Raw genomic sequence first — 12,831 nt, 5'->3', positions numbered from 1 at the left:
TTTGTCATTAGAAAAGCTGGATGGGGGGCAAGACATGATTGCAAGAGGGACTTTACCTAACAATTGCAATCAGTGTAACCTGGCTTATTGTACCCTCAATGAATCCCCAACAATAAAAAAAAAAAGAAAAGCTGGATGAATCCATTGAAGAGCACCACCTAGTATTCTGTGCACTGGACATTCAGGGAGTTTGTACTGGACTGTCTCTGCAGGACCCACTAGTTTTATTATCATGAGCCAATGCTTATTTTAAAAGGTATTATTTTTTGGTTATTAAACCTAAAACATGGTCTTGAAAGAGGAGCAAATGAATTTCAGTACATAAACAAAATAAAAAAGGAATGTATTACCTTGCGTACTGAATAGCCTTGGGGAAAAACTCCAAAAATTTGGAATTTAATGCATCAGTTTGGGAACAACATCCTTTGGTCACAGTATGAATTATTCTAGCCACTAAAACTCTATAAACATCTTGTGAAGGTTTGAGATACAGCTTGAAGTATACAGAGAATAATTCTTAAAAAAAACAAACAAAAAACAAACCATTAGGATTTTTTATTTAAAAAAAGCAAATGAAACTAAATATCATAATGCAACTTAACTATTCCACAATCCTATACATTACACAAACTTATATTTAACACAATAGAAGAACTCCATCAACATTTACTTTTATATAAAATGTCTTTAGTATAAGAACTACAGGCAATAAAGAGCAAAAGCACCAGATTAACATCTCTAAGCCTAAGTACCTTCACCTAACCCTACAAAAGCACTTGAGAAAGTGCACACTCAACGGTTTTTGGTTTATTAATGATGTTTGATTAATAAGGCACATAAAATGTGTTGGAAACTATAAAGGGTAAGAAATTTTACTCTACTCATGATCATTACAGTTGGACAGATGCTGACATAAGACTGAGATTCTTGATCAGAAAAAAAAGAATAGTTTGTATCCCACAGCAATGACAATAGCCAGACTACCTTCATTTTTGCATCAGTTCCCCAATCTCAAGGGCAACATAAAAGAGGATACTTGACATGGTCTAAACAGTGGGCTATGTTGCAACAGAGAAACCCCAAGCTTTTTATAATGAATGGATGGCAAGTAAACCTTTTGTTCTGGAGGAAGCTATCAGCTTTGTCTTGTAAGAGTGTTCACTATACAAACATCCTTGAAAAACTAATCTGAAAAATAAAAGTAGTGTTTCTGTTTGCAGTATGCGCAGAAATACAAAATGCAATGAGACTCATCACCCTATACAATGAAAAGGAAAGTTGCTAATGCATGGTTGTCTTCCCAATAAGAGACAGAGTCTTCAGTTAGTAAAGTGGGTAAGAATAACACCTATGGGCATCTTCCTTTTCAACTGTAAATGTCACATGAGTCTGCAAAAATGGATTAAATAGCTTAAAATCAAAGACTTTAAATACAAGGAATATAAATATACCCCAAACTTTACATACTAAGGAAAATAAGTTTTTAAATGTTTTCTATCATACTATTTGATATTATTAGTAGAAGTCTATGCCAGCGAACCCCAAGATGTTTTCACTGCATGGAATGGACAATCATAAAAGTATCTGGGTTTATATACACAAACTTGAAGAAAACAGGAGAGGACTTATTTCCTCTTCACTGGTAGACTGAGTGAAATAGAAAAAGTCAATAATGCAGATAATTGTCTCTGATTAAACACAGAATACAGTTGAGCTAAAATGATCCGAATTTTACCCTCACAGATAGTAAAAGGCTGGTTAATAGATTCAACAAAAGTCTCCAAAAATAGAGTCAAGGTTCTTCGAAAAGGCTGCAGTGTATTCTCCTAGAATTCATTTCTTCTATGAATTCAAAAACCAAAAAGCTCAAAATGCAGACTGTAAAACAATATGGTATGAAAAAGTAGTTCCTGGAGTTGAGAAAATAAAAACTCAAGTAAAATTAAATGTAGATTCCTTGGGACTTTAGACATAGACAAACATGTTATATGCAAAAAGGGATAGTTTATTTCTTCCTCCCAGTCAACACGTTTTCTTTTTCTTGCCTAAATGCGCTGGCTAGAACCTCCAGAACAATGTTGAAAAGGACTGGTTACGAGTAGACATTTTTACCTTGTTCCCAATTTGTCTGTCAAAGGCATTGAATTATGGATTCAATTTAACAGTTAAACATTATATCAGAGGTCCTCAAACTATGGCCCATGGGCCACATGAGGCAGTGTGATTGTACTTGTTCCCATTTTTTTACTTCAAAATAAGATATGTGCAGTGTGCATAGGAATTTGCTCATAGTTTTTTTTTTTTTTTTTTTTTAACTATAGTCCGGCCCTCCAACAGTCTGAGGGACAGTGAATTGGCCCCCTGTTTAAAAAGTTTGAGGACCCCTAATTTAAATTATCTATTTCAGATTGGCTAAGATTTGGTAGCACACGGTTTTGAGAAATTTATCCATTTAAATGAGGTTAATGTGCAGAGTTGTTCCTAGTGGCTCCTTATTAATCTTTCAATACCAACAGGGCTGGCCAACTGTATCCCATTTTGTTTCTATTATCAGTAATTTTCACTTTAGAGATGAATGAGGCTACATCGTCCCACTTCAGCCTCTTCAGAAAAGCTAGGCCCATGGTGCTCATCACGCCACCAGGCCATCTTTTAATTGTAGTCTCTCTTGCTAAAGGTTATCAATTTTACTGATGTTTTCAAAGAACAAACTTTTTGTGTCACGGATTTTTCTCCACTATTTTTGTTTTCAATTTCATTGATTTCTACTCTTCTGCTTATTTGGACATTTTGGGGTTTTCCTATTTCTTGGGGGTTTTTTCCCCTAGTTTCTTAAGATAAAAGCTTACATTATTGATTTGAGACCTTTCCTCTTTTCTTTTTTTTTTTTTTGTAGAGACAGAGTTTCACTTTATGGCCCTCAGTAGAGGGCCGTGGCCTCACACAGCTCACAGCAACCTCCAACTCCTGGACTTAAGCGATTCTCTTGCCTCAGCCTCCCGAGTAGCTAGGACTACAGGCGCCCGCCACAACACCCAGCTATTTTTTGGTTGTAGTTTGGCCAGGGCTGGGTTTGAACCTGTCACCCTCGGTATACGGGGCCGGCGCCTTACCGACTGAGCCACAGGCACCGCCCTTCTGATAAGCGTAATAAGTCATTTGCCAAACAACAAATATTGATTCCATTTATGAGTCTCTTTGTGCAAGCTGCTATAACATTAGGTGGCTTAGAAGCTTATAAATGACAGAATTGTATTTCTCACAATTCTGGAAGCTGAAAGGGTCAGTCAGATCAGGGTGCCAACAAAGTGAGTTTCTGGTGAGGCCCTCTAAGGGCTGCAGTCTGCTGACTTCTAGCTGTATTCTCACATGGCAAAAAGAGCTAATTAGCTCTCTAAACTCTTCATATAAGAGCATTAATCCCATTCATGAGACATCAGCCCTCATGACTTGATTACCTAAATGCCACACTATATACTTCCAAATACAACCAAAACAGGAATCAGATTTCAACATACGGATTTTGGGGGAGTCTCAAATACATACGTAATGGTATGTATGTCAGTACATAACAATAAGGTACCTAGAATAGTCAAATTCACAGAGAGAAAGTAAACTGGTAGTTGCCAGGACCTTTGAGGAGGGAAAAATAGGGAGTTATTATTTAGTAGATACAGGGAAAAAAAGTTCTACAGATGGATGGTGCAGATGTTTACACAACAATGTAAAAGTACTTAAAGCAACTGAACTTTTAAAAGTAGTTAAAATGGTAAATTTTACAGTATGCGTATTTCACCACAATAAAACAACTATAATCCTAGCATTGTGGGAGGATGAAGCAGGAGGATTGTTTGAGCTCAGGAACTCAAAAGCAGACTGAACAAGAGCGAGACCCTGTCATTACTAAAAGCAGAAAAAATCAGCCAAGTGTTGTGGTAGGCGTCTGTTGTCCAGCTACTCAGGAGGCAGAGGCAGGAGAACTGCTTGAGTCCAAGAGTTTAAAGTTGCTATGAACTACAATGACACCAAGGCAACAGAATGAGTCTCCATATTAAAAATAAAATAAAATTCATACTAGAGGCCCTAACCAATATATTAAGGCACACACACACAAAAAAAAACAAAAGCCAAGAAAGAAAGAAAAAATATACTACTTACAGACAACATGACTGTCTACATAGAAAATCCTAAAGAATCTACAAAAAAGCTCCTAGATTTAATAAGTGATTTTAACAAGGTCCCAGGATACAAGGTCAATACAAAAAATCAAGTATATGGCTCAGCACCTGTAGCTTAGGGGCTAGAGCACAAGCCACACACCAGAGAGCTGGTGGGGCCTGCCAAACAACAACGAGAACTAAAATCAAAAAATAGCCAAGCATTGTGGTGGGCACCTGTAGTCTCAGCTACTTGGGAGGCTGAGGCAAGAGAATCGCTTAAGTCCAAGAGTTTGAGGCTGCTGTAAGCTGTGACGCTATGGCAATCTACCGAGGGCGACCATAGTGAGACTCTGTCTCGTTAAAAAAACAAATCAAGTATGATTATACAAAATCATATATACAAAATCACCATGATTATATAATTATAAATTATCAATTTACAACAAGAAAACTGTATGCTGACAATTTCAAAACACTAATGAATCAAAACAGACATAAATGGAGAGATGTATCATGTTCATAGATTGTTGTTAAGGTGTCCAGTCTTCTCAAATTATCCAACAGATTCACTGCAATTCCTATCAAAATTCCAGCATGACTTTTTCTGTAGAAATCAATAAGCTGGTTCCAAAATTTACATGGAAATGCTGACTCAGTCTTAAGCTATCGTCTCAGCTCATAAACTCTCCACCTATACAAGCTTATCCATAACTATGGCTTCACTCACCATCTTTACCAAATATATACTTTTGAGTGTAGACTTTACTTCTTGAATAGAGTCCTCATCTGAGCAAGTTTCAGAGAAGGGAGCTAAGTAAAAGTATTTTGACAAAAGAGTGATGAGAAGTAATAGTAGTTTGTTTAAAAACAAAGACTGGGCTCAGCGCCTGTGGCTCAAGCGGCTAAGGCACCAGCCACATACACCTGAGCTGGCAGGTTCAAATCCAGCCTGGGCCTGCCAAATCAACAATGATGGCTGCAAACCAAAAAAAATAGCTGGGCCTTGTGGCGGGCACCTGTACTCCCAGCTGCTTGGGAGGTGGAGGCAGTAGTCTCGCTTGAGCCTAGGAATTAGAGGTTGCTGTGAGCTGTGATACTATAGCATTCTACCTAGGGCAACAGCTTGAGGCTCTGTCTCAAATAAATAAATAAATAAATAAAAAGACTTTCTAAGAACATGCTAAATGACAGAATCATAGTAAGGAAACTAGGAGGAGTGCCTTTGGTTTCAGTGATAGCCATGTAAGTGATAATCTAAAACGCCCAAATATCCTAAATATGACTAGTCATACTGGAGAAAGATCTGGCTGAGTATCCTAACTATTGTTGGCCTATTCACCAAAGGTTGTCGCTAGGCTCAATGAAAGCCCTGTTTCAGACACTGCCTGCCTGGTGTCCAGAGCAACATCAAAGGCTCCAAACTACTCCCAAGAAATCAGTGCAACAGCTGAGAAGACTGTTACTAATGCAGGAACAGTAGAGTGTAATGTAGGAGTGAGTGAGAGCGCTAGTTTGTGCTTCACGTATGTATCTCATTCTGAAATAATAAATTGGAAAGAAAATATACTATATATAAATGTCTCCTAATTTAGTTAGTAGAATTTACCCTAAACCCTTTTCAATGAAGAAAAATTTAATTTTTAGAGCTGATACGTTTTATACAAGACTCTGAAATCTGGCTGAAAGTCACCAGGCTTATGCAAAATCCCTCATCAACCCATTCCCAGACCTATAATTGCTCCACCATTGAAATCTATAAACTGAAATATTTCAGTCCCTTACCATAATTTCCTTCCTTTGTGGTCTCTCAATACCTCTTAGCTACAAAGTGGCAACAACTACAGATTCCTCCCTGGCACCCATTTTTCGTATCTAGTGAGTCACCAGGTCTTGTGTATTCTGCTCTACTATATTCTCTTCTAATGTATTTGATTTCCTTACCAGTAATCCACTAATTGCTCAATCTAACACTAATATCCATTATCCTTTCTACAACACTAAAAATGTTAACCATATCCCTTCATACCTGAAACTCTTTAGCTTTCACTTTTTTCTTGGAGACAAATTCTCACTATGTCACTCTTGGCAGAGTGTCGTGGCTTCACAGCTCACAGCAACCTCAAACTCTTGGGCTTAAGCAATTCTCTTGCCTCATCCTCCCAAGTAGCTGGGACTACAGGCACCTGCCACAACACCCGGCTATTTTTTGTTTCAGTTGTCATTGTTGGTTAGCTGGCCTGGGCTGGGTTGAACCCGCCAACTTCGGTGTACGTGGCTGGCGCCGTAACCACTGTACTACAGGGGCCAAGCAAAGCTTTCACTTTCTTGATACTTTTTCTTGATTTCCTCCTTTCAATTTTAATCATGGCTAAGTTTAGGTGTTATCGTCCCATGTATCTACTATTCCCAAACATATCTATGTCATATTCTGTTGTAATTCCTGGTGTACTTAGTTTTTTTTCTACCACTGTCAACTCGAGAACAGGAATGGCATGTTTCAACTCTGAAATTTCAGTTCCAATGCAGGCACCTAATATACTATTAGTGACTTAATTTAGGAAGTATGTAAGTAATAAATGAAAATTAAACATCAAATTCTATAACCATACAATTTAACTAAAGTACTATCATATGAAAGACACAGGCAGAGTGGTTTTTGGTGAAATTTTACTTCACAAGAAAAAATTCAAAGCACTTTCAATACTTACCTAGCCACTGTTGTTGAGATATTTCACACCAGTATTTTCTCACAGAAAGAATGTCTTTGAGCAGAATGTTGCTATAATCAGCTCCATAAATGGCACCATTAGATGAATCTTTCACTGTATCCATAATATAATTCAAGAGTTCTTGACATTTTAGCCTAGGTGCTCCTATTTAGAAACAAACAAAATAAACAAATGAGTACATATATTTGTAACAAAAGTAAATTAAGGACAATTGGAGTAACAACTATTTAATTTATTCCATAGGGGAATTAACTATTAACTAACCTTCTTCTCAAATAGCTGGGATTGGCAGACTAAGACCCCAAAACAAAATTCAGCCAGTTGCCTATTTTTTTTAAAGTTTTATTGAAACTCGGTCATGTCCATTCATCTATTTCTTGTCTAAGGCTGCCTTTTTGCTACAACAGCAGAGTTGCGTAACTGAGACATAGACAACTGTTTGACCCATGAACACAAAAGCATTTACTATCTGGCCTCTTTAAAGAAAAAGTTTGCCAACCTCTATAGATATATACAGCAAAAAAAAAAAATCATTCTTTAAAAACCAATCATACCCTTAAGAATACACAATCTCCAGCATTAGACCAAAAAAGAATCCAAAGATGGGCGGCGCCTATGGCTCAGTCGGTAAGGCGCCAGCCCCATATACCGAGGGTGGCGGGTTCAAACTCGGCCCCAGCCAAACTGCAACCAAAATATAGCCGGGCGTTGTGGCGGGCGCCTGTAGTCCCAGCTAAGCTACTCAGGAGGCTGAGGCAAGAGAATCACTTAAGCCCAGGAGTTGGAGGTTGCTGTGAGTTGTCTGAGGCCACGGCACTCTACCAAGGGCCATAAAGTAAGACTCTGTCTCTACAAAAAAAAAAGAATCCAAAGTTTCTTGGCACTCTTTATGAAGAATTAGAGTAACACAAGATTATAGAATATTTATCCTGAAAAGCAAAATTCCTTCTAAGACCTGTAATAGAACGTATTACATAAAATAGGTAAGATTATAATTTTAAAAGTATATTATTTATTTGAAAGTCTGAAAATCCCACATTGATACATACATATTTTACACGCCCGAGCTCATCTGATACATACATATTTTAAAGGCAGCAAAATTACATTTAAAATTAAGTCATTATTTTCAGTAAATGATACTGCTATCACAGCTGAAATGTCTCACATTTCAGTACTGACTTAACCTTCAAATTGAAGGTAACATTTATTGTTAATGAGCTATGAGCAGAGCAAAACTCATTATGTAAATCAGAACATACCACAGATTGGGATTTTATGACACTAGTTATCATACTCAGAAGTATCAGACTATGATAAATAAATACACACTGATATAACTGCAAAATATTTTTGACTGATAGCTTATTTCATAATTTTAGGGCTCAGTCAGTAATGAAATATACAACCATATAATCCTCTTTTATAACACCCTGACCATCTCTCTCTTATAGTCCTCATAACATTGCCTTATCTATAATGTCCCGTGGATTATTGGATCCTTAAGGAAAGGAATTAGTTAATCTCTATATCCTCAAAGAAATCCCAGTGACTGCCTAATAGGAAATGTTCAATGAAAAATGTTGAGTAACTAAATTAATACATTAATACATTAATACATTAATACATATTTTCCTATGTCCTTTATGCCAATATACGCCAAATTTGAGAAGTTTCAAGATTTATGTTTTTTTCTTTCTAAAAAATTCAGAAATTTTTATTAGAGATGGGGGTTGTTTCACTGATAATTTCATCCATTTGTTCTTGTAAACCAACTATTGATACAATTTCAAATGTAATCTCTACTGTTAATTTTGCAATTGAAAGGTTTTTTTCACTGCAAGGCAAAATCACTATATAAGTTCCAAACTTTTCTGGTGAGCTACAAAAAAGGCACGATATATTTCTCTCATTCACTCATCAAGTACATATAAAAATCTCAATGTCACTAGCCAACAGTACAATATTTTATTGGATATAGGCTACCACACAGAGCAAAAGCAGGCATAAAATATTTCAGTGTAGCTTTCCTCTGTTTCTGCTAGTGTGTCTGACAAGGGCTTGTAATTATCCATAAAAACTGGCATCTCAGAGGTGGAAAATCTGCTAAACATTATTCTTTAACACCATTCTAAAATATTATTTACTAATAACCTATGTGCTTCTGCTAAATGTTTACCAACATTTGGGCTTTACTGATTCTTAAGTTGGTATCACAAACCCACATTCTTATCTGCGAAGAGTATACAAGTCTGAGCCCAGAAGTCCCTAAACAAATATTTCTGCTTCTAGCTTTTCAATACTGTAAAGCCCATTTCCTTACAAAACCTTATTAGGATCCTGCATTTAGGTCAAAACTATCAACTGTATGGGAGATATTTGGACTCAGCGCCCATAGCTCAGTGGTTAGGGCATCAGCAGGGCTGGCGGGTTCAAACCTGGCCGGGGCTTGCTAAACAACGACAACTACAAAACATAAATAGCCAGCAGGTACCTGCAGTCCAGCTACTTGGGAGGCTGAGACAAGAAAATTGCTTGAGCCCAAGAGCTTGAGGTTGCTGTGAGCTGTGATGCCACGGCACTTTACCGAGGGCAACATACTGAAACTCTATCTCAGAAAAAAAAAATGATTAGGATTTTTTTATATCATCTCAGAAGAAGCAATAACAAAAGAAGACAAGTTTTTAATACTCTTAATGCTGTGCCAAAATAGAAAAAAGAGCCTCACAGGTTATGTTTGATCAGTAAGACCACTTCTACTTAAGTGCTAAGGATGTATAGAGGGAATGCAAGGCTGGGTAAATAGTAATTTTTAATTCCTTCATTCCTCCAAATATTTAAACTTCTGGTATTAAAATTGTTACATGTACCAGAAAGTAGTGTTAGCACTCAACCTTTTTTTTTTTTTTTTTTCAAAAAAACGATTCTCTTGGGTGGCGCCTGTGGCTCAAAGGAGTAGGGCATCAGCCTCATATGCCAGAGGTGGCAGGTTCAAACCCAGCCCCGGCCAAAAACTGAAAAAAAAAAAAAAAAAATCAAAAAACGATTCTCTTGCCTCAGCCTCCCAGGTAGCTGGGACTATAGGCGCCCACCACAACGCCCAGCTATTTTTTTTGGTCGTAGTTGTCATTGTTGTTTTGGCAGACCCGGGCTAGATTCAAACCTGCCAGCTCTGGTGTATGTGGCTGGTGCCCTAGCCACTTGAGCTACAGGCACCGAGCCAGCACTCAACTTATGCAACAGTAACTGACTTATGCCACTTATATGTAACAGAAAATATCACCTACTTTTATTTGCACATTTGATGAAGTATTTGACCAAACTACTGATTTCTTGCATCTTTTTCTGCCTGGAGGCTTGTGTCGAAGCTGATACATTTGGTTTTGCTGTTCTCGAACACCCTGTTTCTTTCTGAATATATTTCTGTAAAAATCTTTAAGGCAACAAAATGCAATTTCAGAAACTCATTAAATGCTTAAATTGTTATAATAATTTCAAAAAGTCCTTCATATCATCACAAAGAACATCTTTTAAAGCCACATTGTTCTGATTATTGGCTAAATGAAACAATTAAACAAAACAATTACATGTCCCTTTCAAGGCGTAACTCCTACAACACAAACTTAAAATCTGGTCTGCAAAGCTCTTAGTCTTCCCTGATTTTCTACTGCTTTAATGCCTGCTTCCTCATTTTATCATTTAAAGCTAACAATGCAAGTAAGGGCTCTCAATCCTCTTTAAACTCTGTTGGGTGTTCATAAATTTCATGTGTACTTACAAAGTTACAAGTATTTTAAATTGTACACAAACTTTATAGACATCCCATATATTACCTACCTCTTACCTACACAGTTGATACTGTTTCTAGTCTTTAAATGAAATCTACCTGCTAGTATTCAGGACTACTCAGGAGTCTTTGCACATATATTTGACCTATCTGATTGGCTTATACAAAATAGTATTCATTGAAATAGCAACTCAAAGTAAATAAATAAGTACTCATTTTCAGGTAATAACTCTAACTTGTGATATCTAAAATAAACTAAGTAACCAGAAGAAGCATGCAGTTTTTATGTTTTATGCATTCAAATCTGTAACAATTTAGTACCAAATAGGAGCTAAAAAATGAAACAGATTATCTGCTCTGAACATTCAACAACTAAACACTCATACCTCCTCTTAACTACAAAAGTTGTTCCAAGTTTATTTAGTACTCTGAGTACTCTACAAAAATATAAAATATTTTATTCATCTTTCCTAAGCTTTACAATTTATTTCTAGTTATAAACAGACTTGATAGCTGAAAATTGTGTCTCAATGTAAAAAATGCATCAACCCTGTTTGCCACACCAGTCTAATATCAATTGTCTTTTCGTGGCTTGAGGTTTTTTTGTTTTGTAACCAAATTCATATGCACATATTCTCATCTTTCTTTTACTTGTTTGATTGCAATTTAATATACAGAAGTTACTTACAATCAGGGCAATACCGAAGCGTGTCAAAATAATAACTGAACCTTGATTATAACTTAGTATTTTCTCTAATTTGAAACAAAGTTTAATATATTCTCAATCTTGCTCAATCTTGACTGAAATGTGTCTAAGATATTCTTTTTTTTTTTTTTTTGAGATGGAGACTCACTTTGTTACCCCCAGTAGAGTGCAGAGGCATCACAGCTCACAGCAACCCCAAACTCTAGGGCTCAAGCAATCCTCTTGCCTCAGCCTCCCAAGTAGCTGAGACCACAGGTACCACCACAACCCCCAGCTATTTTTCTCACTCTTGCTCAGGCTGGTCTCAAACTCGGGAGCTCAAGTGATCCACCTACCTTAGCCTCCCAGAGTGCTAGGATTACAGGCATGAGCCATGTAACCATGCCTAGCCTAAGACATTTTATTGAATAAATCTTAAACTCTGAATAAATACCCTTCAAACACTATGTTTCAAATAAATATTAAGTGCCAACTTCATATGCAAGGCATAATGTTATACAGGGAACAAAGATAAATAAGATTTACAAAAATATCACAACAGAAATAAAAATAAAAGAGAAAAATAAAGATAATAAAAATAAATTTGAAGTAGAATACCGAAAAACAGCATCCCAATTTAAGTATTTTCCTTGTTTGGAATCTGAATGCCGATCTAAATGTTTAACTGTTTCAGGATCTCGAATCAGGTGCTTAAATTTCTCAATTTCTTTCTGAAAATGAAAAATGAATACAATAATGGGTTAACAATCACACACTTGATTTTAGCAAAGATTAAAATTAATTTACTACCTTTCGTTCTGTAGCTCTCTCATGTTCTAGATGACGGCAGCAAATAAGCAGATCATTAAGTGCCAGACTCATGGTTTAGAACTCCAGGACATAAACCATTACCTATAGGAATATATACCAAACATTATTTTAGACTATGATATTAACACATAGTTAGATCTAAATACACAGCCAGAGGCACACTGTGATCAAAGGCACATGATTTTTCTTAACATTTCCATATTTTTAATGATATTTTCTAAAAAATACATCAAAACAATGCTTTAAAACAAAAATGTATGCTTTGCTTACAGTAGCAGAATAAAAATAAGAAAAGTATAATTTACTTTATTGCTTTGAGACCTAAGAAACATGACATTTAAATTGAAACATGAAAGATAAATGGAAAATAGCTAGGCAAGAATAAGGAAAAGAGTACTTAAGGATTTAACATTGACAGTAAACTATTTAAAAGGACCCTTGCTTACATGCAGTGACTTGTTATTTTGTTCAGCCAAAAGCTTAAATCATCCTTCTCAACTGATGAGACAAAGTAGGTTATCAGAACTAGTAAGCCTTGCCTAGCACTTTCATTTCAACTGGAATTAAGGTTCTCATTTAATACATAATAGTAGGAGGAAAATTATATTCCTGTTTTAAAAGGAAATTAAGCCAGCCATG

The 12,831-nt window shown here is 36.3% G+C and overlaps 1 protein-coding gene across 6 annotated transcripts in view; it reads right to left on the bottom strand.

Moving 5' to 3' along the window:
• ATM (ATM serine/threonine kinase) overlaps window positions 1-12,831 on the bottom strand; it is a 151,964-nt gene that overhangs the window by 135,148 nt on the left and 3,985 nt on the right. For 5 of the 6 annotated variants that reach the window (XR_008380621.1, XM_053593919.1, XM_053593921.1 and 2 more), the window contains exons 2-6: window positions 12,172-12,273; window positions 11,980-12,092; window positions 10,177-10,322; window positions 6,869-7,033; window positions 351-516 (exon numbers count right to left, since the gene is read on the bottom strand). Coding sequence is in view for 5 of the 6 variants with exons in the window: in XM_053593919.1 (XP_053449894.1) it covers window positions 351-516; window positions 6,869-7,033; window positions 10,177-10,322; window positions 11,980-12,092; window positions 12,172-12,243 (662 nt within the window). In the remaining variant the exon portion in view is untranslated. Of the gene's footprint in view, window positions 1-350; window positions 517-6,868; window positions 7,034-10,176; window positions 10,323-11,979; window positions 12,093-12,171; window positions 12,274-12,831 lie in introns of those variants that run through there. The other variant, XM_053593922.1, reaches the window with a different exon arrangement.

The sequence above is a fragment of the Nycticebus coucang genome, chromosome 6 (assembly GCF_027406575.1).
Source record: "Nycticebus coucang isolate mNycCou1 chromosome 6, mNycCou1.pri, whole genome shotgun sequence".
NCBI lineage: Eukaryota > Metazoa > Chordata > Mammalia > Primates > Lorisidae > Nycticebus > Nycticebus coucang.
This window is presented reverse-complemented; position numbering and strand designations above follow the sequence as displayed.